The following is a 27041-nucleotide window of genomic DNA, read 5'->3' on the forward strand; positions in this document are numbered from 1 at the left end:
TTTGGGCACCACTGTTTTACAGTAATGAGAAAGCAGCAGTGGGTGCAGGGCTAGATAAAAAGACCAGTTACAGATAGCTGTGAATGCTATCGAAGAAAACATGCAGCCAAGGGAATATTTCTGGTTTTTTTTTTAAAGGCCAGAGAATCAATCACCTTAAAAAAAAAAACACACCAAGAAATGATGTCTCCATTTACAGCAACTTACCGGCAGGGCAAAATCCGAACGACATCATTTGGTTTGTAACCTTCAATACAAACTGCACAGTTGTCAAAATCGGACTCAGTTTCCTATGAAAAAGGCACACGGGGTATCTTTTTAGCAGAAAGCAAAGCAAAGCCAACATATATCAACATCACAAAATAACCTTTGAACTTTAGGACTCATTCCAGTCCACACTGAGTGCAGTGCCCACAGGCTAATGGACCCCACTAGGGCATAACAGAAGTTGGTTTTAGACCTATTGCTGCTGCGTGAGCATGGTGCACCATATGGGGAAATGGGAGGCCTGTGTGCATGCCTGCCATATTGCTGTCCAGCCTTCTCCACTCTGCAAGGGTCAGTGTCCTTATAAACACTATTTTGTAACTTTTGCGGTGGTTACTTGTTTTTTCGTTTATGCCTAATAAAGGTTTTGCTGACTGTTGACTGTACTTGTTTTTTCTTGCTTCCCACTGCATGCTTTTGTTTTCCTTCTTCTTTTTTCACTTAAAAGAAAGTCTTGAAAGTTACCTTATCTCCTTTCCTTATCGTTCTGACCTGCAGTTTGCCAATTGCTTTCTTTGCAGCATCTCCAAGGCGGCGCTGTAAATGCAAAACATCACTCTTTAGGAAAGGCTCGTCACTTCCCACAAGATGTGTGCACAAGACTTTGAGAAAGCCTTCTGAGAATCCAGGACTGTTTAAAATGAAAGAGGCAAGTGCTGTGGAAATACAAGGTGAGTCCAGAGACTTCACCACCATGAAGAACAGCAGAGACGAAACACCTGATGCAGCACAGGCATTGTTTAATGTCCAGATATTTCAGCTTGATGAAAATGGAATAAAGCTAAATATGACAGAATATGGAGAACTGACCAAAAAGGAGAGTAGTCATTCCAATTTTGATGACTGACTGAGGATTTAAAAGAAAAAAAAATGCCAATGCTTTAGATTTGGAAGGTTTATTTTCTCCTACTGACTATTGGGCAGCCCAGTCCTAAGCTTCCTGGCACCTGAAGGGACAATGGTGCCAAAATGGTGACCACTGAATCCCACGGGCACAGGTTAGCTGCTGGAGTCTCCACAGGGGAAGCCCCAAGTCCCGTAATGAAGCTCCTCACATCTGCACCAACTTTGCCAACACAGACTTGAGAACCTCTGTGTTGAGCTTTTCAGCCCAAAATGGAGGATAAGATCCAGCAGAAGAGGCCACTGCTGGTACCATTCCCCTCCCGCCCTGGTCTCTTCCCTGTTCCGCCCTCCTCCTGCCCCGGAATGCCTCTAGCCACTCCGAAAGCTGCACCAACACCCAGCGGTCTTACTGTCATCCAGTAGATGTCAGCCCAGTGATGACTAGCACAGGGCATGTGTTGGGGCTCCCTCCTTCCACTGTGCTGTAAATGTGCTGTAAAACACATTTATATATATATAAATGTGTAAAACACATTTACACGTACGTGTGTGTGTGTGTGTGTGTGTGTGTGTGTGTGTGTGTATGAACAACACTTGAGAGATGAGTCTCATAAGAATTTAAACAAGCAGGTATAACTGAGTTTTCATCTAAACTAGTCTAGATACTGGTGGATACCCTTGTGGATACCCTTGTTATCCGCAGGTTCCATTCCTGGACCCCTCACAGATACCGAATTTCATGTGAAATCAAATCACACAAATTTCTGGCCCTGCTAAGCTCCAAACGCAACAGGAGCCTTGCTCTGGTCATGTTTGGAGCCATTCTGAGGCCCCAGAAAGCATCAGAAGGCCACTTCCATTTTCACCAAAGTGGTCTTCCGATGCTTTCTGGGACCTTTCTGAGGCCCGTGGAGGCCGCATGCAGCTTTCACAGGCCTTAGAAAGGCCTCCGGAGGTCCTAGAAAGGTACTTGCAGTTTTCAGCCAAAAACTAGAAGTGCCTGTCTAGGACCTGTGGAGGCCATGTGTGAAGCACAGCTCCAGTTGTCTCCGGAGACTTCAGGTTGGGCCAAATCTGGCTCAATGGGGGTCTGGAGGACCTGTGGTCAGCCAAATTCGTGGATTCGGAATCTGCAGATAAGTAGGTTCAACCTACTGTGTATAAACAAACACACAAAAAAATAGCAGCATAAAATAAAGCTTAGGTCAGAAGTGTGAGGGATCTGCAAGTGGGTTATTTCAAAGCAGCCATAGGAGGATGCTTTGGTGCCTGCTCTGGAATGCTATGGAACTGAAAGATTCCCATTAATTTTGAAATAAATTTTTTTTTAAAAAGGAACTGGAGATTCCCGAGTTAGGGATATCATCATATAGGGGCAGGAGGTCTGATCTAGAGGGTAGAGCCTCTGTTTGCCTGAAGATAACATTCGCAGGTCGCCAGTTCAAGGCCACCTGCACCGTGAATGGTGAGACCTTGAAGCAGCTGACAAGCTGAGCCGTGTTATTCCACCTGCTCTTTGGTGTGAGCGAAGAAGCGTCTTGGCTGCCCTCCATGTGAGAGATGAAGGAGCTGCTTGTCAGCTTGCTTGGGAGGAAATTGGAGGCCAGAATGTGATACCAGATCAGAAAGATCCCTCTGAAATGTTGTGGTTCTTGAAAGATAGAACCTTTCTTCAATTGTAAAAATCCCTATGGGGATTTAGAACAACCTGCCTTTGTAAACCGCCTTGAATAAAATCTGACGAGAAATCTGACGACCAAGAAAGGCGGTATATAAATATCTGTATTATTATTATTATCATGACATTCAGTCACACAAGTCAAAGATACACATTACAGGCTGCAGTTCTAAATTCTGACTAGTTTTTGGTTGTTAAAGACTGCATCACTGCTTGTTTTATAGCACCACGTTTCTGATTTAATTGCAAGCTTAAGCTTTTTTTCTTTAAGAGATAGTAACAGAGGCAAGACCTACATGGACAAAGAAATAAGCACAAACTGACTTCACTCCATCCCTGCATGAGCAAAGCAGCATGCATCTACCATCTGCCTGCAGAACTGAAGAACTGTGGTTAAAAAATTATACTACATTTTTTTTATCTGATGTCTTGAATATGAATCATTCTTTGCCCATCTGTTTCCATTTGGTTTCTTGTTTCTCATACCACCATTCCAGATTTTAATAAGGGGAGGTTAAGCATAGGAATCTGCCTTATATTGGACCATTGATTCAGTATTGCCTCCACTGACTGGCAGAGATTCTTCATTCAGGGAGGGGTTTTTCCTAACCCTATCTGGAAAAATGCCAGAGACTGAACCTGGGACCATCTCCAACTAGCCTTCCCCAAGTACTCTTTTAGAACAGCAGCCATGTGGGCATGTCACAAAAAAACCAGGGAGAGGCAGGTCCACTCTGCCCCCTATCCAAGCACTGCTTCATTTGGCTCCTCAGGGGGAGGTAGCAAAACAAACATTTAGTTTGGGATTACAATATGTCTGCCACATCCATCTTGCAAAACAGCATTTTACCTTTTGTACCATTTCCCTCACAGTTTGTGCTTAATAAGAGGAAGAAGGCAAGAGCTGAAGAGATAAAGGATTATTGCTTTAATATACATCAAAGGATGCCAGCTCGTGTACAGCAAATCAGGCACCAGAACTATTACAAAGTTGCTTCTGAAATGTGTCCTTACGAAAGCTTTTTAAAAATAAACAATGGCTCCTGCTAGCTATTAAATATCCAAGAAAAGTAAATATGAATAGTAAAGGTTAGTTAAAAATCTTTTATCGTTTATTTTGTATTTGTTTTTCTCATTTTAATTAAACACTGAGATTTTAGTTCTCATGACATTATTGTTCCTGAAACAAAACAAAAAAGGAGGTGAAGAGAAGTATCAAAGCCTGCTGCACAGCACACAGTTTGTTATGTGTACACATATTAAGACCTGACTGGGGCTATAACACAGGTTATGGTTCCCAAGTGATCTGCTTCCCAAGTGATCTGCTATCTATGCACTGACCAGACCCTGACTTAAAAGCACCAATACAGTGGGCGGACATATGCCGCCTCTCCAGACTCCTGAAAGACCTCCGGAGGGGACTGGAGCACAGCTCCAGTCCCTTCAGAGTGTCCAGGTGGGGCCAGAGTCTGGTTCAACATAGGTTCCAGAGACCTGCGTTAAGTCAGAGCCACGGATACGGAGGCCCCACCTGTATATACACTGCAAGTGGACTGAGCTGTTCAAGATGGACAGTCCTAGGAACAGTGGAGTGGTGGAAATGCCTTTCATAAATGCCGTGACATTCCCCAGAAAGGTCACATTCATTGTTTTGGTGTGCTGCTGAATCCAGGATTCCTCCTGCACATTTCTTTATTTTAAATATTTATATCTTGTCTTTCAGAATCCAAGGTCTCATAAGATGGTAAAAAAAAATTATTTAAAATCAGAGAAACAGTAAAATTAAATAAATGATAGAAACTAAAAGGGCAGCCATATCAAAGTCACAATTAAAGCTAGTCAATTTAAAAGCCTTACGAAATAGCAAGTTCAATGTTCAGTTTCTTTAAAAGCAGGCAGGGTGGGGTTTGATGCAAGTTAAGGCAGAGGCATGTTTTTCCCCAGCTTCAACTGATGAACCAATGTCCCTTCCCAGAAGAAAGGGTGCACTGTTTACATGCTGTGGAAACCTTCTGATGATGCTACTCTGTATGCTCTGTGTAGGGCTGCCCTTGAAGGTTTGTTGAGAAGCTGCAATTGTTTTACAATGGGGCATGTATTATTTCTAGTATTACCTGCAAGGAACAGAGAACATTAATCTCACATGATTGGACTGTTGTCTTATGGGCTAAGTTCAAGGTGCTTGTGCTTACTTTTAAAGCTCTTTACAGTCTGTGCAGGAGATACTCAAGGGTGCATCTTTTCCCATATACACTTTCTTGCTCATTAAGCTCAGAAAGATCTTTCTAGGATCCTGTAATCTATGACATATGAAACTGCCTTATACTGAATCAGACCGTTGATCCATATTGTCTACAGCGACAGTCTCCAAACTGGAAACCACTGCATGCTGGGAATGCCTTCCCTGGCATGACTTGCGCTTACTGTTCCAGTGCACTGTGGCTCGACATGTTCCCAGATCAAGAGGACACTGCATCTATGGTGCAATGCCCCAGTGGGCACTGCACCCAAATTTCTGGGCAGATGTGATTGCCTAAAACGCTGTGTCATCCCAACTTGGGGACATGTTGAGCTGCAGCATGCCAGCTGGTCATGGGATGGAAGCATTCACCCAAACCCCAGATCTGGCCAGTGGGCCAGGGTTTGGAGGGGGCTGATCTACAGTAACAAGCAACAACGTTCCAGAGTTTCAAATGCTATCATTTTTCAGCCCTGGAGATTTCAACCCTGGAACCTTCTGCATATGAAGTCTGCACTCTACCACTAAGCTATGGCCCAATTTTAAGGTTGATGACCACTTAAGAATGGGCTTTCATTGATAACATCCCCTAATTACAAAACCAGTTTTCTGCTAACTTTAATCAAATACAGCCTGTTTAAACAGCCAAGATAATGTTAATACTTGTTAATTTAAATAGGCCTTTTTATGTGCTTTCTGGCTTTGTTTTCTTGGTGGCTGCAGAGTTTTTGTTTGATTTCATTGATATAGTATGTATTTTTGCATTTTTAACCTATCCTTTCTCCCCTTGAGCATCATAGCACTGAACTGTACATTATAAGTTCCCATTTAGAAAAATAAAGATTATACTAAGACTTTTAAAACAAATTTAAAACAATACAAGGCATGGTGTCCATCTGCAAAGCAACTTACCTGGTTTCTGTCTCTGGCATTTGCATATCTGAACCTCTGGATATAGTAGAAGACTAGCCATGCCAGGGAGATGATCATCAGCACAATGAAGGAGATGGAGACAAACACTACCGAGGTACGGCTGACATACTTCTGCAGGTTCCGGGTTCCAAGTGTTATGTACATCATCACAGTAATATTCCGCTCCAGCAGGCTCACTATTTCCTTTCCCTTTGGCTCAGGGATCATTATTGCTACAACATCGTCTACACCTGTCAGATTGAAATGGTAAAAGAACTATTAAACACAAAAGAACACACACACACAAAAACACAAAACAAACAAAAAACCAAGAAAAAGCAGAATGGAAAAGCAGGATAGTTTTAAGAGGATGGAAAATATAATACAGCTAGAAAGGTGTTCTGGCAATAAAATAGAAGCATTCCCAGTATTCTATTGGGTAATTATGTTGCTTCTTGGGGTTAACCCAATGGAACTCAAAGGGGGTTTTGTTTCCACTGGAACAAGCAGTACCACCATTCCAGCACCTGAAGAAGAAAAGGTTCAAACTCAGAGCCAATCTATAAACAGAGACAGATATCTGACAATGTGATGGCTTAATGTGGCCACCTGAGGCTTCCCACGTGGCTCCAACACAGCTCCCACTCTCTCCTTATTATGCACCTCAGCTGCTTCCTGAAGACAGTAGGCAAAAATCTCTTTAGCATCACCAAGTTCCTTAGCAGCACCTCCACAGCACTCTCCTGCTATTAGGTACCCACTCATTCAGGCATGGGGGGGAGGGGAAGCTATCTTTTTAGAAGCAGTCCCCTTCAACAGGATATACAGCAACTCAAGGTCCTGCCAGAGCTCTCCCAATATGCACCATTGCTGTGGGTTCCCTGCTCAAGCCAGCATACAGGTAAAACAGATCTGAGAAACTGAGGTGCATGAGGAGAGATTGATGCACCTCAGGAGAGATCTTGGACAGAGGAGGTTCAGAGAGCCCTTTTGCCTTGGGCAGATGTGAGGTAGTGAGGAGATATCACGTTGCTGGCAGTGACATCACAGCATGACATGCTTTGCGTCATCATTATTCACTTCCTGGTTCCGGAGGCATCGCAGCCCCAGCAAGTTTGGGAACCACTGAGCTAAGGTGAGAATGGAATATAATAGGAATTCAAAGATCTGCCATATTGTCATAGCTAGTATGTGTGGTGTAAACAAAAACACAATGTATCACTCTTAACACAGCATTTCTCAGCCAGTGGTACAGGGACCACCAGTGGTAATTGAGGTAGTGTCTGGGGGTATGCACAGGACCCCTGGAATCTGCCACCTGGCAGCGAGACCAGCCATGATGCAACAAACAGTGGAAGGAGATTCCATGCTTGAAAAAGTTCTCCCATTCATTCTGAGCCTCTTACTGCTGTTTGTTACATTGCACCTGGCCTCCCAGTGTCATCACCAGTTACTTCCACTGGTGTTTCCAATAGGAGGACCATGCAAAGTGGCACAGCAGAGGACAAACGCTGCTCTAACAGATTTGCTGTGTGAATAACAGTTTCTGAACTACGAGTCTCTTCTAGCTTCCCTTATGCTCTTTAAAAATGGAGATGAGGTTTATTTATTGTATTTATATACCATCTTTCTGCCAAAGCACTTAAGGTGGTTTGACAATGCAAATATTAAAACAACAAAAAGGAGTTACGAAAGACTTTTTTAAAAACAGAGTTGTCTTAGGTAATTATCTTCAGGAGTTGATAGATAGCACAATCTTTCTGGCTTGGGCTTCTTCTTTTCTGTCAGTCAGGGCGAAGGATAGAGTGTGTTCCATGTATGTTCTAGGTGAGGTATACCAGGTAGGGCAACTGCCTTGAATACAGAGGGTTCCAGGTTCAACTTCCAGCATCCTTTGTGGTACCAAGAAAACCAAGTGCTGTTTAGACAGCATGGAACCATATGGGCAATGGTCCGACCTCCCACTCAACTTGCAAGAAAACACTCCAAGGAAGATAAACCAATGTTTCTTCGCTTGTCTTCCCTCCAACACATGGGAAGCCTCACCAATCGAATTAAATTCAAACTCCCAAATGAAGGGAAAGGAAACTAAACAGGGGCCTATGCTTACATTCCATCCCCTATTAAAATGTTTGTTAGTTTCAAGATTCAATTACCCCAAGAAAGGCCTCCCACTAGCTGAGCCTATTTGAACAGCAGGGGGTGGGGGCTGACTCCCAGCTCACAAGTGCCACAGTATATTCATATCTGACCATTTGTATTTAAAATTATTTAAGATCAAACAGTATGCAGGTGTTAAGAACATACACTGTTAACTTTTGTAAATCTTGGCTAAGCCTTCTGCAGTAACAATACATTCTCAGGTCATTTTCTTCTTACATCCATTTTTTTTAACTTTTCTATTTCTGGATGACATTAATGCAGTTTGCTCTGAATTTTTAAGCAGCTGACAGAATGAATCACACTGAATCATGAATCAAAAGTGTCAAAACTGCAATGAATGGGTAAGTTTTTTTATTTTTTTTCCCTTTCACCAAACATTTGATCTTTCCATTTTTCTTTATAACTTAACAATAAAACATGATAGAAACAATTTGCAAACAGGGTTGAGGGGAGGAAACTGAAACCTGTTAACTTGCCAAGACTTTTATGTTCCTTCTGTTTTAGCTCAAAAATCAGAGATATGCCAGTGACCTTTAGGTGATTCATTTCACAACAGTCATTTTTAATTTCACATTTATAAAAATTAAGACCCCCCCCCCCAAATTTAACCTTTCCCCATTATACAGCTTAAATATAAATACTAACAAAAATGAAAGTAAAACCTATAGATAAGGTAGAGTTTTCCACATTTTAACAACAACCAGTGTCATAAATATAAATAAAGCGAGGGCCAATGATGACCTCTTATTGTTCTGCATTAACAATCTGACTGGAAACTTTCAGCTCATTGCTTAAAACAGACTCAAATCACACCACCCAGTATCAGTCCTACAGCACAGTCCTATGCTACCTATTCAGAAGTCCCACTGAGTTCAATGAGAAATACAGCCCAATCCTATGGCCACCAGCACTGCCAGGTGCAGCAGGGCCAAAATGGCGACTGCTGTATCCACTAGCCCTGCAGAGGCCACCAGAGGTCTCCTTGGAGGAAAGGGGACATTCAGTCCCTTCTCCCGAGTAGTACACAGGCCCCGCAATGGGACTACTTGATTCTGTGACGACTATTTTGCTGGCATAGACTTGAAAAATTCCGTGTTGGGCTTTTCAGCCCAATGGAGGATAGGATCCCACCCCCCTCCTCCTGTTCTGCAGTTCCCCTACCCCTGCCCCTTCCCACCCTGAACAGTCACACTATCAGGTGGTGGTGCCACTTGCTGCCAGCTGACATCCTTCTGGCGCTGGCACTCTCCTCCCTTGGTGCCATAAACATGCTTTATGGCACGTTTACAACACTTAGTGCTGGTGCTGGGCTCCAGCGCCAGCGGTTACTAGCCCACAGGATTGGGCTCTTAGTCCCTGGTAAGTGTATATAGTATTGCAGCTTTATAGCATTTTCAGGATTTTTCTGTAAGCATTTTTAAAAAAGGATTTTCCTTTACTTTTTCTTCCAACACACAACCTGTGGATTGTTTTGCACATGAGTGAACTTCTTGCTTTGCATGATTTCACTGGGCTAGTGGTTTTGTTCTATACTTTTTGACATTACATTGACAATGGAAGACCAATATCTTACACAATGCTTGGACTGCACTAACCAATAGATATCAGCCCTGACTCTGGTCTAATTAGTTGTGTTCCAAGTCCTATTAAACCATTTCTGCCCAACGTTGCATATATGCAACAGGAACCAATGTGTACACCTGTGGGCTGGGCAAAAATGGGTTAAAACAAATGGAACAAGCTAAGTACAAAACTCAAGTTCCACAAACTTCAGCTGGTCGAGGACAAAGATGTATTAAAAAAATACTGTATGTGGATGCTCCACCTTAAAAATGATCATACCTCCATTTCAATACTACAAATGCTGCATTCAATAACAGTTGCAATGCAAGTTTAAAAAAGTAGAGAACCAAACATATTGCTGAATAGGTTTTAGTAGCCTTGCATAAGGATCAGGAGACTATTTCATTTCTTGCTCTGTGATGTCATAGATGACTCTGTGAACGAAATGTTATACTTCTGACATAATGCAAAAAATTCCTTCATTTAATTCCTGAAGGTACTAATTGACAGAGTAATAGAGAGATTTAAGTGAATCATTTGAAAAGCATGGCAGTCTTCTTAAACCATCTTCTTAAAGTACAAGATTCAACAAGAGTTGCCTTGGATACAAACCATACTGGCCTATGAACAGAACATTTTCACACATATTTATTTGTGATTTATTAATAGGTAACATGACTGGGGAAGGCAACGGGAAACCTTCATAGTCTGCCATGAAAGCGTCACGGACGTAGTGACACCCCAAGGGTAAGTAACAGTGCTTGCACAGGGTACCTTTCTTTTCTATAAACAGGGATATGCTGAAGTCACTGCGCTGAGTCATGAGTTGAGTCACAAATCGAGTCATGAGTCAAATAGTGAGTCTCCGCAGCCCCTTGATTCAACTTGCTCACAAGTCATAACAAGTGGTTGTTGTGACCCATCCTGAGCCTTTTTTAGAGTCATTTTGACTTGAGTACGAGTCTTTATGAGAAATGAGTCATAGCATGAGCCATGCATAGCAAAAAAAAGGCAAGAACATCCAAAAGCGAGCTGGGACTTGAGTTTATTTGAATCATGACTTTTTTTGAGTCACTGTCCCAGAGTTGCAAGTCGGGGCCAGGTCAGTGACATGGATGTCACATCCATGTCTTGAATCACCATGAGTCATGAAAAATCAGTGCTCTCACGACTCAACTTGGGTGCCCATTCCTTTTTATTAACAGTCGGACAGACAGACAAGGAAAAATATCTTTCTTTCAGTTCATTCATTTAAAATATTTCTTTCCAACCTTTCTACCATACTGAGTCTTCAGAGCAGCTAATAACTCAATATAAAACAGAATATCCAATGCCAAAACAAGTTAAAAGCAATGCAGCCTGGAGTCTTAAGCCCATAACACAGTCTCAATGAGCAACCATTAAAAAGATATAAAATACTATTTACCAAAATGACCAAATGAACAGGTTTACCCTGGCACAAGGATAGCCGTGCTCAGTAACTATATCTGGGGAGGGATTTCCACAATCAAGATGCCAGCATGGAAAGTCTCTTGTAATCACCCATCTAACTTCCAAAGGCAAGAAAACCTACAGCAGGATCTTAGTTTACAAGGTTTCCCTGATGGTCTACCCCTATTCATAATTGTTTTCCAGCTATTTAGAACCCTAAAATGGTAGGTGGAGAAGAATTTTCAGCAATGCATGGAGGAATCAGTGGTCTTCAGTTTGAGAATAAAGCTGTAACAAACAAGCAAGAGCGTCCCCCATTCTCATCTATGAAATGTCGGAGGATATGCAATATGGGATTCTCCTTTCAATGGCATTTCTTATTGGGTGGTTTTATTTCCTTTTAAAAACCATCCTTCCTTTTCCTCAGGAGTAGTTGGTCCATGAATCCAACTAAGGGCCCAATGCTATCCAACTTTCTGGTGCCGACGCAGCCACAAGGTAAGGGAACAAGCGTTCCCTTACCTTGAGGAAATCTCCATGACTGTCCCCTCCCCACCACAGGATGCAGTGCATGCCCTATTGGCACAGCTGCATAAGTGCTGGAAAGCTGAATAGGATTGGGCCCTAAGGAAAATTACCTCAGATGGATAGAGATGCCTGCATCTCTTTACCACTCCTCCTGCTCCATGGATGAGAAAGGAAAGATGCAGAAGAAGTGTGCAAGAGAGGAAGCGGTGCTAGAGTATTTCTAAATCAGGATACAGAGTGTCTTTCATTTTGAATCTAGAGATCAGGAAAAGGAGAAAAAGGAGAAGGAAAGTGGAGGTTTGCATGCTGCCACACAGGGGGAATGGCATTTGGCACACCACTTCAGAAAGCATGTTCCCTTATCTCAATTGCCAATATAGTCACTACTAACTTTTGAGTCTACAGGTGGAGCCTATTTATCTGCATTAGTTCTGTTTCGTGACTCGGCGCGATTAACAAAAACGTGTTGTGCTAAATTCCATAAGAGTTACATAAATACACTGCAGCCTGACACTTCCGAATGGAAGAAAACTAAGGCAGCTGTTATCAATCCCTTCCCCTCCATACTCAGCCTTCCCTGTTGCCAGCTGCCCGGCTTCTTTCACAAGGGATGCTGATCTTTTAAGAATCCAGCCCTATGCATTTCTACTCAGAAGTAAGCCCCATTGTAGTCAATGGGGCTTACTCCCAGGAAAGTGTGGAGAGGATTGTAGTCTATATCTCATGCTTTGCTTGGTGGGAAGGCTTGCTTGTGTGATTGCCTGCACCATGGGAGGGGTCGCTTGTGTTGGTGATTGCCTGCACCATCTCAGGGGGGGGGGGAATTTGGCAAACACTCCCTGGGTTTTTTTAAAGCAATCCCCTCTGTTGCTACCACATCTGCCCCTGTGTGAGTGAGTGAGTGAGTGAGAGAGAGAGAGAGAGAGAGAGAGAGAGCGCGCGAGCGAGCATGAGCACGAGCACGAGCACACGCGAGTTCCACCTTGCTGCAAGTGTTCTGGCTACAGAGATTTTCAGGCCCCCTTCCCCTCTTGTGCTAAACTCTTTGCTGGCTCAGGGGCTCCAGGAGTGTTACTGTTCCTTTGCAAGGGGAACCTCTTCCAAGGCTCCAGGGCTATCTCCTTGCCTGGGCAAGGCAGAGCCTTTTTGCAGTGTTTTGGGCTGCCTGGAAATGGAGCGAGATGCCAGTGTAGGGCAAAGGAGGCAAAGGTGTGTATGACTTACGGTTCCCCCACCCCATTCGCGTTGAGACAAATCCGCAGATAAAAAAATCCGTGGATAAATAGGTTGCACCTGTATATACAATCTGTGCAAAGACTGCTATGACAAGAGGGCATACACACTAAGCTCTCAACATACAACCAATTCCATTCTGGAGGTCTGACCAGAAGTCAGAATGTACGTATCTCAAAGGCCCAGCACTATCACCTCTGTGTGAAAGCACCACAAAGGATGTACTGCTCCTGCCAACACAGCCATCTGTAATTTAGAAGTCTATAAATAGGGGAGCCAGTGCATTTATAGGAACAATTTTTGAATGGTGATATCTTATTGAAAACATTAATTCAGCCTGTGATTCTTTTCTGTGGTCAAGAACCGCATTCTGCTGCAGGAGCACTAACAATTTAATAGGTTAATTATTAAATTAAAGTCAGTGGATATCTTTTTTTTGTTTTTTAACTAGCAGTTTAATGGCTGTCTACAAGCTGAAGCAATTATAATGGGAATTTGGTTTGGATACTAGGTGAATGCTACAAACTTCTACTGAACCTGTTTGAATGGTAATTAGGACTTCTTTCAAAATTCAGACCAGACACAAACAAGATACACCTGACTGTGAACCTTTGAATGCAGCACAGTCTAAGCCAGTGTTTATTGCTGTGCAGGAATGCCAAAGAAATTTCTTATGTTGCTGTAATCATTGTCAGTCATGCCAAGGTCCCAAAGAGCTCAGAACTGAATGGCTTTCTTTAACTATATGCAGACACTGCAACAAATATAACAGATGTTGAAAGCATCCAGTGGAAGAATTATATTTTTGCATTTGATTTGCCCATCTTCCCCAATAAACATTTTTTATCAATCAATCAGCAGACAAAATTGAAGAACAGGAATTAATCTTATTTATTTTCATCAGATCATTAATTTTATTAAACATCTAGGCATTAATTGTTCTATCTGATACCACTGTCCATATGCTGCTTTTTTTGGCATTCAAAACATTTATTTTTCCATTTCTGGCATACTGTCCTGAGTGTTTCTCTGTCACTCAGAGCTGTCAGTTGTGTTTTTTCTAATCAATGTACAGTTTTAATGAAACAGCCTTACTGGATTTCACTTAAACCTTAAACTTTGAGATGCTGCTTTAATTTCACAAATCCCTAAAGAATTTTTTTCTCAGTTCTTAACTACAGGTTAATAGAGCTCCATAGAAGCTAGATCCATTCAGAATTCTCTCTACTCCCAATAAAGTATATCTAGCATGGCAGATATGGAAATTTTGGTTAGAATTTGCTGGTAGTGAAAGAGCAACACAGCTTTTGGGTTACAGTATACTATAACATACTAGAGTATACTGTATATTATACTAGAGCAGGGGTCTCCAGACCCCAGCCAGATGCAGCCCACAGCAAGTCTCTTTCCGGTCTGTGGCCAACCTCTTGTCCCCTGAAAGCCTCTGGCCCACTCAACTGAACATGACCAGAACTGTGCTCTGATTATGTCTGGAGGGTGGTCTGAGGGCCAGAGAGGTTGAATGAATGAATCCATTTATTCATTTATTCACTCATCTAAGTTCCATCTCTAATTTATTTATTTAAATTTTATATTTAAATTTTTTTCCAGCCCTCCACACGACGCCGAATATTTGATGCAGCCCTCTGGCCAAAAAGTTTGGAGACCCCTGGACTACAGTCTAACATGACCAAAACTCCAGCCTGAGGTCTGCCAGGTCAGATTTAAGATCCACACAGCATGGGTTGTAGAGTTACCCTAAAACTATCTTTCAATAGCCTCTTAAACAGACTTCATACTTTCTATAAAATGAAAGCTCAATTGCCAGTGGAAGATTAGCTGATAATACCAGCCATTTTATATATGACAACATTACCATAACTTTATATAATAAGCCTCTGATTGAATCCATAGTAAAACATGCATCCAAAAGAGAACCAAATGGCATATTATAAACCATATCCAACACAGATAATATGTATCTGAACTTTGTCATGTGGGTGATAATGGGAGTTCTAAAACCCCAGTTAAAAATGAGCTTTTAATAGATTGTGCTATCGCAAAATATTTGGGTCACCAGTGGTTTTCATTTTGCCTTCCTGGATAATTCAGAGATGAATAAACATAGAATTTTGCTATCTTAATTTGAATGGGTAGAGGAGAACAAAGCTTAATTGCCAGACAAAAAGCAAAGGAGCTGCTAGGTCATCTCATGATGTTGTAAGTTAACATTAGCTAAGAAGGAGTAGAAATTAAGAACATGAAATCGTACATTTAGGGCGCAATCTTATCCTACTCTGGAAAAGGCAAGCCAGGAGGCTTGTGCTGTATCTAGTGCAGGATAGGGGCCAAAAGTGGTGCAGCCACAGGCAAGGTGCCCTTTCCCCTAAGGATCTCCTCAAACTTGTGCCACCTCTTGAGATGGTGCAAGTCAGAAGAGAGTGGAGCAGCTTGAAGCCACTCCAATCTCCCTGGGAGCAGGGGTTGGGATTCCAGCCCTGCCTCCTGCTCCCCGCCTGCCCGTCCCCTAGCCGACTCCCAAGGAGGCGCAAACATGCTTTATTGCACGTTTGCGTCCCTCCTTGGCTGGAGCAAGGACTTGTGCTGGTCCAAGTGAAGGGTTGGATTGCGCCCTTAAAGTCTTTAGTTCCAAGGGTTTAGTTCCAAGGGAATTTTTGCATTCACATAGATATAAGCCTCTGAAAACAAAGTTCTTCTTGGTAATCAAACACAGCAAAAGATAAATCATATTTGTGGGTTTATCAAACCAAGCTTGAATCTGAGCAAGCATAATTTGAACAGAACAGCAGAAGGAAGCAACACAATTTCTTTCCCCTATCCAGAACTGGGCTACTGGCTGGAGTGCATTGCAACAGTAGAAGGTACTTCCACTATCACAAAATGTCTGCCAACAGAATGCGGGGCAGCCATTTTTAGAGGGCTGCCAACAAGGGGTGGCAGCTCTCCATCTCTGCCACCAGATTTTCTGCGTCCAGTGGAAAAGGTAAGGCAGCAGTGGAGGTGGGAAGGAAGAGGACAAAACTGGGTTAGGGAGAGGACCAGGGATAGGGAGGCTGCAGGAGGCATAGATCCAGTGCTGATGGCATGCACTGGATCCTATCCCCTGTTTTGCAAGCCTCCCTCTCCCCTTTGTCTTCTCAGACCTGCGCCAGCTACAGAGCGAGTCCAAGGAGACCTATTGCAAAGTGGGAGGTTTATGGAGGGATAATTTCCCTCCCCTCCAAAGCCTCCCAAGCTCTGCCATCCCCCCCATACAGTGCACTCATTTTGTGTGACTGCATCAGTGGAGGAGGGGAGGATAGGACTAGGCTCTCTCACAGCTATAAATCTGTTGATAATCTTGAAATTCCAGAATTTACTGCTCAAGTCACACATTGCTAATTCCTTGGACCTTTTTCCACTTCACATTGCTTAAGATTTTGTCTTTGCCCTGCAGCATTTCTTCCTACCTATATTAACAGATTCCCCTCTCTAAACTTGTACGACTAAGCAGACCCTGAATTCTGATTATCCCTGGAATCCATGATTATTTGGACTATTTATCCAGCAATTTCACACAGCAGTTCTGCTCCCCAATTTCTCTTTTCTTAAGTACAGATTTTGACTGCGATCTTGGAAGGCCTAAGTAAGCTTACAAAGCATTTCCCTGCATGCACAGTGAGGGAACTGTTGGCAGAGTGACGGTATGCAAGCGAGACCTGTACAGTATCAGTGGGTATAGGTTTATGTGTTTATCCCCATCAGAAGGGGGCCCGCTACCAATTCAGTCCCTAGTTTAAAGACTTGTTGGTTGCTCTCTCCTACTTTGACTAGACCTCATCTCTTTTCCTGAGCTGTTGTCTTATATCTCCTGGCTGAGTGGCCATGACCAGCTGAGTAACTCAGCTCTGATGTGAACATTTTTTTTTCACAGCTCTGCTACCAACAGGAGGGAGGGTTAATGGTTTTCTTCTTGTAGCCCTCCCCCACCTCACAGAATGCATTTATGAAAGCTTCAGGGACCTTAGGGGATCATGAAGTTACACCTGAAGCAGGTGAAAAATCCTATGCAAGGCTATATAGATAGATGGGGGGGGAGTAAGCATTTCGTTAAAAAGCAGACTGAAACAATATTTGAAATTTGATCAGTCCTACACATTTCCCCAACTTACTTCAATGAAGCATTTAAGAAATCTCACACATACTTTCAATGGCCAAATAAGTGAATTGCCTAGATACCCAATTGCATCTAGGCAATTAGCGTGTCGCAGCCCACCAACTTAAAATATTAGTGCTTAAAATTACATCTGCTTAAAATTAAAAGTATTAAATTAAATTAAAAATTTAATTTAATTTAATTTAAAATTAAAATTAAAAGTATTAAAATTACATCTGCTACAAAAGCGAAAAGGAAATGAAGCTTATCAGCAGATATCATGCCAAACCTACTAGTACTCTAGCAGGTTGGAATAAACAGTGACCAGGATGCTCCTAGTTAGTATCTGATCTTCATGACAAATGTTTGGTTTCCTTTAACAGAAAGCCTTGCATAATATTCTTCAACAAGAAGCACCGCAATGCTTAACATACCTACAGAGACTGTTAAGTAGGTGGATAACAATGGTTCCTGTAGAGCGGGAAGATGTCTTACCCTGAGACATGAGAAAAAGCAGTAAGAAAGTGCCAGGAACAAAATGCCTGATATTCAGCTCCAAACTGCAGGTCTCCAAGCAACACACCCTCCTAATGCTACAGCACAGAATGAGTAAGGCACTTCTTTTTGCTGATAATCTTTCAGGGAGACTGGACTGGGGAAGAAATATGAATGGAACCTGCATCAAGCATTTTGACAACGGACCATCCTGGGTGTGTCATGTGCTGTTGTAGAATTTACAGTAAGTCAACATTTCGAGGACTTAGAGGACGGGTCAGTTTGAAATAAGTGAATTAATTTTAATTTCAACATACTGCAAGAAGAAGGTATCAATGGCTGCAATATACCATCAATAGGGAACTGCTTGAGAGCAAAGTATACCACAGCACAAGCCTGTAAACAAAGATAAAGTTATAAATAAGTCTGGCATAACCTTTTCTGCTGCACAAAGACCCAAATTTAAAGGTCAAATAAGACATGATATTAAACACATTGTATTTTTTTTACTTTGTTTTGGAAAAAAAAATAAGGCACATGGGTATGGGAGATTCCAATCCAAATCAGGACTATAGTGTAGGCAGGGGAGGTGGTTTAAAGGTTTGCATCAGGCCCCTGGACCTGGTATTTTCAAAGCAACACCACATACAGCATGGCACAGCAGTCAAGTTGAGAGGTCACTTGAACATGTAAAACAATTGGCCTGTCTCATTAGCTATCCTTGAGCACAATATATCACGATTGGATAAGCATGAGATGTGATTCACAACCATTTTAATAATAAAAATCTGGGCTATCCATATGGTGTGAAGTAAACTCTATATAAATTTTAGTTTAGTTTCAGTTTGCTTCCTCAAAGCCTTTACTGCTCCCTTGTGTCTTAAGGATAACAGCGTGTGAAAGCCCAGCAGAGGAATTTCATAACTCTTCTAGAGTGACTAATTCAAATGGATAATGAGCAACCGTGAGCTCCCAAATGATCTTTTACTCAGGCAGTGATCAGACCTAAACCTGTTCTGCTTCAGTAAAGTTGCTGTATTGTGTGTCTGAAGTCCATGAACCTTCAGACCATGCCAACCAAGACTGGTCAACACATTACATAGGCAGTATGAGCAACCAAGTCTCATTTTGGACTGGAAGTTTGGACCGAACATTTGATTTTAAAGAAAAACAAACCACATATCCAAGAAAAGCCCCTCACTTATTTGTTCTCCTTGAGAGACCCAAGGATAGAGTTTTCATCTTAACTTCACCTAGTTTTCTTTTTTCTTCCTTACATTCTTCACATATATAGTGCAAACTATAATGCAAGTAAGTCACAGTCTATGTTTCACACCCTACAAATATTTCATCAATTTTGATACAAAAAAGTACATGTAAAAGACAGAACAAGAAATTTGTTTTGCCATTAAATCAAATTCATTTTTAATGTATTATTGGTATAATTCAAAAAAATGTAGTGAAATGTCATTTTGGAAGATGTCCAGTAGTCTGCAGTTAATCTGTCATGATCAAATTTTTAGACAAGCTTAGCAAACTATCATCAAGATAAACAATGGGCAGCCCAATCCTGAGCATCCCGGAGCACGCAGCTTCGATGGCACCAAAAATGGCTGCCGCCAGATCCTACGCACCTCAAGCTACCGCAGGCGGCACCTCGAGAGAAGGGGACTTTCGTCCCCTTCTTCCAGGTAAGGGAAGTAGCCCCGCAATGGTAAAGGCGTTCATGTAGGGTGCCAAGCCCCACATGAACGTGCAGGATCCGATGGAAGCAGAGCTCCACCGGACCCGCCTCCCTCCCTCCCTCTGGCACGCCTCCCGCCCGCCCTCTCCCCACCTCCCTGTCACGCCTCCTCCCCGCCCTCTCTCTGCCCTCTGCCTGCCTCCCTCCTCACTGGAATGCCTCCTGCACGCCCCTGCTTACCGTGCCGCAGCTCGGCCAGCCAGCGCTGGGCTAGCATGGGTGCTGGCCCGGCGGTAAGCCTTACAACGTGCCTTATGGCATGTTTGCGACAGTGCATGCCGGCGGGAAGCCAGTGCACCAAGCTGAGGATCGGGCTCTCAGTGCCTAGAATTTACAACAATGACATTCTTGAGCTATCTGTGATAACAACATTGTTGTTAAAAATTAAGGTTGTTTTGATCCTGTCCTTTTATAGGGTTGGCCAAGTGAAAGGCTGGCCTTGTGCGGTTTGGGAAATTTGCAACTATATTAGGGAATCTGGCAATCTCGAGGAACTGGGGACCCACACAATTAAACTTTTCAGAAGCAATGACACATTAATAACAGTAACACATTAATTGAGAATCTGAGCAGATTCAAACGTTCAAGAAACATGTGATCTTCATATTTAAACAAACCAAAACAAAACCCTCCTTGTTTTTGGGTTCTGGACTTGTGACATGTGGGAGCATTCAAATAGCAATCCCCACAAATTTTGAACTGTAAATATTTTTATACTCTAGGACAGGGGTGTCCAAAGTTTTTGGCAGGAGGGCCATATCATCTCTCTGCCACTGTGTCAGGGGGCGGGGAAAAAAAATAATGAATTTACATTTAGAGTTTGAATAAATTTACATAGGTTTACATAAATGAATATATTAAAGATGAACTTATATGAATGAATGAAAGTCTTGCAATAGCTCAAGGCCTATAAAAGGCCTTGCATAAAGCAAGACCAGCCTTTCCTTTGCTGCTGCTGTTGCATCACAGATGTGAAACAACAAGCAGTGGAGGGAGCCCTCATCCCACAGCTCATGCAAGAGGTCAAATAGTCGCCCTCAAGCTGAGAGCAGTTGCATCAGGCCAGTGTGGGCTCCAACAAATCTCCGGAGGGCCAGAGGCTCATTGGAGACTGGGAGCTCCCTGAGGGCCGCACTGAGAGGCCTTGAGGGCTGCAAGTAGTCCCAGGGCTGGGGTTTGGGCACCCCCACTCTAGGACACAAAATACTTGAAGCACTTTAATTCTCTAATTCATAATACATTCTTCTGACACACTATACACTCCACAGTAACCTATATTCAATATTATATATTAAGTACTAGCAGGAAAAAACTTCACCTCTATATCCTCCTCTCATAGAGAAATATGCAGAAATTTATTCTCACAGGCAGAACCCATTAGAAGCCTTCTTGAAGCAAACAAAAAGGCAAACAATACATTTATTAAAATCAAATATAATCAAAGATCATCTAGAAAGAGAGACCAACTTATTTGGTAGATCAGGAGGCTGAGACAGAGGTTTACATTTTAATCACAGAATAGTCTGCCTTCAAGAAACACTTCCTTGGATTCTCCGTTTCATGCCCATGAAGGACAAGGCAACAGCACATTTGTTCACAACAACAGAGTGAGTCCAAGAGTGATATTGGTTTTGATGATCCTCAACAAGAGATGGAATACAAGCTCACATTTTAAAAAGAATGCTTTGTGGAAAGTTTCACATGAAGGTCACACACAGTTATCCCTAAGTCAGTTGCATAAAACTGATCTTTAGCACAGAGCATATAATTATTGTGTTGTCATCAACACAAAACACATCTGTGCATGCCATAGCAATCCACTTCCTGAATTAGAATATAACTACAGGCATCTGCCTTGAGCAAGTAGTTCTCACACAGCCTTGATGTGAAGTGACCATTCACAATGGTCAGAATGGATAATTAACAGCCCAATCCCATGCATGTCTACTCAAAAGTAAGTCTCATTGAAGTCAATAAGAACATAAGAACAGCCCCACTGGATCAGGCCATAGGCCCATCTAGTCCAGCTTCCTGTATCTCACAGCGGCCCACCAAATGCCCCAGGGAGCACACCTGATAACAAGAGACCTCATCCTGGTGCCCTCCCTTGCATCTGGCATTCTGACACAGCTCATTTCTAAAATTGGGAGGTTGAACATACGCATCATGGTTTTTCCAACAGAAACTTGTCCAATCCCCTTTTAAAGGCATCCAGGCCAGATGCCGTCACCACATCCTGCGGCAAGGAGTTCCACAGACCAACCACACGCTGAGTAAAGAAATATTTTCTTTTGTCTGTCCTAACTCTCCCAACAGTCAATTTTAGTGGATGCCCCCTGGTTCTGGTGTTATGTGAGAGTGTAAAGAGCATCTCCCTATCCACTTTATCCTTCCCATGCATAATTCTGTATGTGTCAATCATGTCCCCCCTCAGGCATCTCTTTTCTAGGCTGAAGAGGCCCAAATGCTGTAGCCTTTCTTCATAGAGAAGGTGCCCCAGCCCAGTAATCATCTTAGTTGCTCTCTTTTGCACCTTTTCCATTTCCACTATCTCCTTTTTGAGATATGGCGGCCAGAACTGGACGCAATACTCCAGATGTGGCCTTACCATCGATTTGTACAACGACATTATAATATTAGCTGTTTTGTTCTCAATACCTTTTCTAATGATCCCAAGCACAGAATTGGCCTTCTTCACTGCCGCCGCACATTGGGTCGACACTTTCATCGACCTGTCCACCTCCACCCCAAAATCTGTCTCCTGATCTGTCACAGACAGCTCAGAACCCATTAGCCCATACGTGAAGTTTTGATTTTTTGCCCCCATGTACATTACTTTACACTTACTTATATTGAAGCACTTCTGCCATTTTGCTGCCCATTCTGCCAGTTAGGAGAGATCCTTCTGGAGCTCCTCACAATCACTTCTGGTCTTCACCACTCAGAAAAGTTTGGTGTCATCTGCAAACTTAGCCACCTCACTGCTCACCCCTGTCTCCAGGTCATTTATGAAGAGGTTGAAAAACACCGGTCCCAGAAAAGATCTTTGGGGCACACCGCTTTTCACCTCTCTCCATTGTGAAAATTGCCCATTGACACCCACTCTCTGTTTCCTGGTCTTCAACTAGTTCTCAATCCATGAGAGGACCTGCCCTCTAATTCCCTGACTGTGGAGTTTTTTCAGTAGCCTTTGGTGAGGGTCCTTGTCGAATGCCTTCTGAAATGGGGCTTACTCCCAGGAAAGTGTGGATAGGATTGGGCTGTGAGTTAACTGTCATCTACTCCAGTCTTCTGGAATCCATTATGGGTCACTAATGCCAGTCTGGGAAAGAGTGGCACAGTATTTAAGCAATGAAAGAGACAGCAGTTTGGTGTTCAGAATTATCTGAAAAGTAAAAATTGATAAGGCATTTCTGACTAATAGTTTTAGAGCTCCAGGAATGCTGCTGTCTCTCCCCAATACATTTTAATTTTTTTGTCAGTCTCGTCTTGCTGATTTGGTTGAGGTATTTCTAGGCACCTCTGAAAAGCAGTAGACAAGGAAGTCTTCCTTTACCTACCTTCCTTGAGCAGATCCTAGAAGGGGAGAAATGGGAACTTGCTGGTTCAGTCCCAAGTGGCCAAAGAGCTCTAGGCACCCTAGCTGAGCAGTTAAGGAAACCCCCTGGTCTTTCCTAGAGTAAGAAAGGGAAGCACAGATCTTGTCTGTTTGGTCACTGTTTTGCCAAACAGGTGATCTGATGCAATAAGGAAGACCCCAACTCCCTTGCCTGTTCCAGAGCAGGAAAGGATGGTAGGACATTTGCCTGCCTGGGCGCTGTTGCCAATGGAGTCCCTCTCTCCCGCTTCCTCTCCTGCTTCAAATCAAGAAAGGGGGGGGGGAGACTTGCCAGTTTCACTTTTACAGGCAAGATGTTCCAGGTACCTTGGCAACTCGATAGACAAACAGTTCTCAGCTTGCTTCCAGCACCAGGACTGGGTATCGGGCAGTGATCACAATACAACTGTCAGGACAATCCTTGCTTCAGCTCTAAGATTAGGAGGAAGAGTGGGGCTCACCATGCTTGCCAGATGGCAACAGCACATTCATCCTAGCAAGCAAATACACAGAAACCTTATTGGTATATCAAAATATGCACACTACCTCCCAAACAGCTGGCCTGGTCAGCTGCCTCTGGCCCCAATGGACTCTGTGGCCTCTGGTCAGGACATCATCCCCAAGTGCCACAAAGCTGACTACATGGCCAGGACAGTCCCACACAGGGTGAGGCTCCGTTTCACATTACCCCAGGACCCCCTTTGCTGCTATCACTCTTCAGTAAGAAGAGCCAGGAGCCACAGCATTTGGACATCAGCTCGAGCGAGCAAGCCCATCCTCAGAGAGACTGAAAACATCTGAATATTCTCTCCAGTGTTTTTAGTTTTATTTCAAGGAGAGAAACCATCTTTACCATCCACTCTACAACAAGAGTGCAAACAAGAGTGTAAAAGAGGGCAACAAGAGTGCAAAACATCAGGAACACTGTTTATAGCAGGAGGAGTCAAGAATTGGCTAAGGCAAAAGAGAGCAGCAACTTTAATTAGTTTTTGTACCCAAAGATCTCTGACAAAGCACAGATGCATCCAGCCCCAGCATCTGCACAGCACCACAATACTTGACTGCATTCAGTAAAACAGAAATACAGGTAACTGTATATTCTTATCCCTGTCTCCATTTTCCTCACGTTCCTCTGTTGTTTTCCATGTCTTTATCACAACTGTAAGCCACTTGAATCAGGGATCTGTTGTAAAAGGATCTTATTCTGCATAGAGCACCACATACATTTTTAGTAGTGAAAGATAATGCAGTAAAAGCCACACTATTTAGTGCAATGACACTAACAGCCGAATCCTATCCTTTCCTCTGTCATAGCATGCAGCTATGCAGTGCCAAAAATGCAGTGCATGCTATGGGGGAGAATGGATCAAGAGGCTTGGAAGAGGGAAGGGAAAATATTTTTCCTTACCACTCCATAAGCCCCTTTATTGCCATGGGTTTCCTTGGACTTGAGCCAACACTTTAAGCCAGCAGTGCCTTGAGGCCAGAGGAGGTGGCGGCAGCGATGCTTTGTATCTCCCGCTGCTGAGGAGAGGAAGGCTGCAATCTGATCCTCATTTACCTGGGAGTAAGCCCCATTGACTATTATGGAGCTTACTTCTGTGTAGACACGCCTAGGATTAGGTATCAAGTCCGCCCGCATGCTGATTGGGCAGCTAGAGAAGCCTGTGGAGTGAATGAGGAGGCAGGAGCAGACAAGCAGGAAGGAAGGGAGAGAGTCTGCTGAGGCCACCAGCCCAAGAATTGGCCGGCCTGGCGAAGGTCCATGAAAGCCCCTTTTCCTGCCACAGTTGCCTGCAACTGCCCAAGGTGACCGACCCTCCCTGCCTTGTCTTCAGCCTTTCAGAGGAAGGGCTTTGGGCCACAATCCTATCCACACTTACTTGGGAGTAAGCCCCATTGACTATAGTGGGGCTTACTTCTGAGTAGACATGCCTAGGATTTTTGGGTTTTTGGTCACACTCTTTTTTCTTAAATACAGGAGCAGGCAAATGGCACTTCTCCTCACCCCACTCCCTCCCACAGGCACATTCCCCCCCCCCAAATCTCATAATCGCAGTTAGTACCTCTCTTACTGTACCTCCCTTCATTCCTTCGCATCTTTCAAATGTCCAGAATCACTTTCCTCACATTCTCCCCCCCCCCCATTCCAGCTGAATCCTGCACTTCTTTCAATCATGTGTCTTCCTTGCCCCTCTCCACTACATGCTCAGTCTGACCTCTCTTTGCCAGCACTTTCTGGCATTACACTTAAATAAAAACATTTTCCCTCCTTTCCAGAATCACATATACTCCAGACTTCATACTCTCCAAACTTCTTGTGAGTCTTGGGCTGCAATCCTAACCACACTTTCCTGAGAGTAAGCCCCATTTAACAAAATAGAATTGACTTCTGAGTAGATGTGGTTAGGCTTGAGCCCTTTGTCATGTAATGATTTAATTGTATTAACTGTATTAAAATTAATTGTAATGTAGTAATTTAATTTAAGTAAAAAACTGGTAGTGTGCCTTGACAATTTTAGTGCCTTATCAGTGTGCCGTGGCCTGAAAAAGGTTGAAAATGGCTGCTTTAAGCCTTCATTGGCTCTAATCAAGGCATGGCCATACTTTGGATTATGATAGATGCCTTATCTCTTAACAACACTTCTATTGGTAACTATCTAAAATGTAATCATACAAATCTGGAAAAAATATTCCTAGGTTTTCTTTCCCTTTAAAACAAAATTCTAAATGAGGCTTTTAAATGAGGCATTGCATGTCGCCCCATCACTGAATACAGACATAAAGCAGATTAAAATTTAGATAACCTGATCACACACAAGCCAAGCCCAGCTGCTCCACGTTTCGTCATTTTAAAAAGGCAAATATTGATAAAAGTAAGGAACAGGTATACCGCTATTATGTCCAACCGATCTTTAGCAATCTTGAATTAAAATTTCATTTTCTTGTTTACAAACTGAAACAAAGAATCTAAGACAATTATACCAATGAGTCTATATTTGAGATAGAGTGGAGGTCTTTAGTTTTGATAACTAATGCTACAGCAGCTGTACAAACTTAAAAAGAACGATACAAGGAAATAAAAGGCCATCTTCTGCAGAAGCAAATTGAAACAACAAAACACCCTGTAGTAAAGATGCAGGATGGCAGGCAGGCACCATCTGTTCTTTGTCATAAGTACTACTAGAGGGCATGCCAAGGTCCAAGTCATGAACACAACAATGGTGTGCTGGCGGCTTAAAACACAGCCACATGGAAGATGCTCCACAAGGCAGCCTTGTACAGGGTCCCCAGGTAACCATGGATCTGCTTATCTACAGCTCCCACACACCCCGTGCCCATTATCTTTGTTTCTATTGTTTACAGTCATGCTATTCTTCAAAGTTCTTGCTTTAACCAGACACTATAAGTAGAAAGCTTATAGCAAGACAGCCTGCTAGTTAGCTAGAGGGGACAGCTAGATAGCTGTATCTGTGGGAGGGCCAGGAACACATCTCCCATGGATATGGAGGGACACTTGTACTTGGTTTTACTCCAACTCATTGCAAACTTTAGCAGTTGGAATAGCATTGCTTAAAAGGTAGCTAAGTTAACCAAACACTGGTGACTGAGGTGCTGAATAGTGTATAGATACGAATGAATGAGGTGAGAACTAAACAAACAACAGTCAGTGGAAACATTAACAGAAGGTCCGTAATTCAGTCTTTGAGTAACTGCTTTCCACGTAGAAGGTCCCAGGCTCAATCTTTAGCATCTCCAGGTACAGTTGGGAAAGACCCACATCTGGAAGTCAACTGGAACTACATTTTCTGATGCAAAACTCCAACAGTTCAATCCTAACCAACTTTCCACTGCAATGTAGTCACAATGCAGGCCCAAGGTAAGGAAGCCTCCATGATTGTCCTTCCCCCATCGTAGGATGCAGTGTGCACCCATCTGGCATCAGTGCTGGAAAATTAGTTAGGATTGGATTGTAAATTTGCACCTGGGCTTACGTATCCAAATCATCCTTTATCTGACTTTGGACACATTCACTGTGATTCTCAGTGAATTCACCAAAAGCTAACACTGGCATCTTTTCAGATGCTTATTTGGGATTCTACGTTTGGATTTTGAGCTTTGATAGTAACTGTGAACTAACTAAATTGAAATAATGGATACCATTATTCTTCATTATTAGTCAGGTCT

The 27041-nt window shown here is 42.9% G+C and overlaps 1 protein-coding gene across 1 annotated transcript in view; it reads right to left on the reverse strand.

Moving 5' to 3' along the window:
* RNF150 (ring finger protein 150) overlaps positions 1-27041 on the reverse strand; it is a 126144-nt gene that overhangs the window by 33209 nt on the left and 65894 nt on the right. The window contains exons 2-4 of the mRNA XM_066632558.1: positions 5943-6193; positions 733-804; positions 208-290 (exon numbers count right to left, since the gene is read on the reverse strand). Of these exons, the coding sequence (XP_066488655.1) occupies positions 208-290; positions 733-804; positions 5943-6193 (406 nt within the window). The remainder of the gene's footprint in view (positions 1-207; positions 291-732; positions 805-5942; positions 6194-27041) is intronic.

Source organism: Tiliqua scincoides, chromosome 6 (assembly GCF_035046505.1).
Source record: "Tiliqua scincoides isolate rTilSci1 chromosome 6, rTilSci1.hap2, whole genome shotgun sequence".
In the NCBI taxonomy this organism is placed as follows: Eukaryota; Metazoa; Chordata; class Lepidosauria; order Squamata; family Scincidae; genus Tiliqua; species Tiliqua scincoides.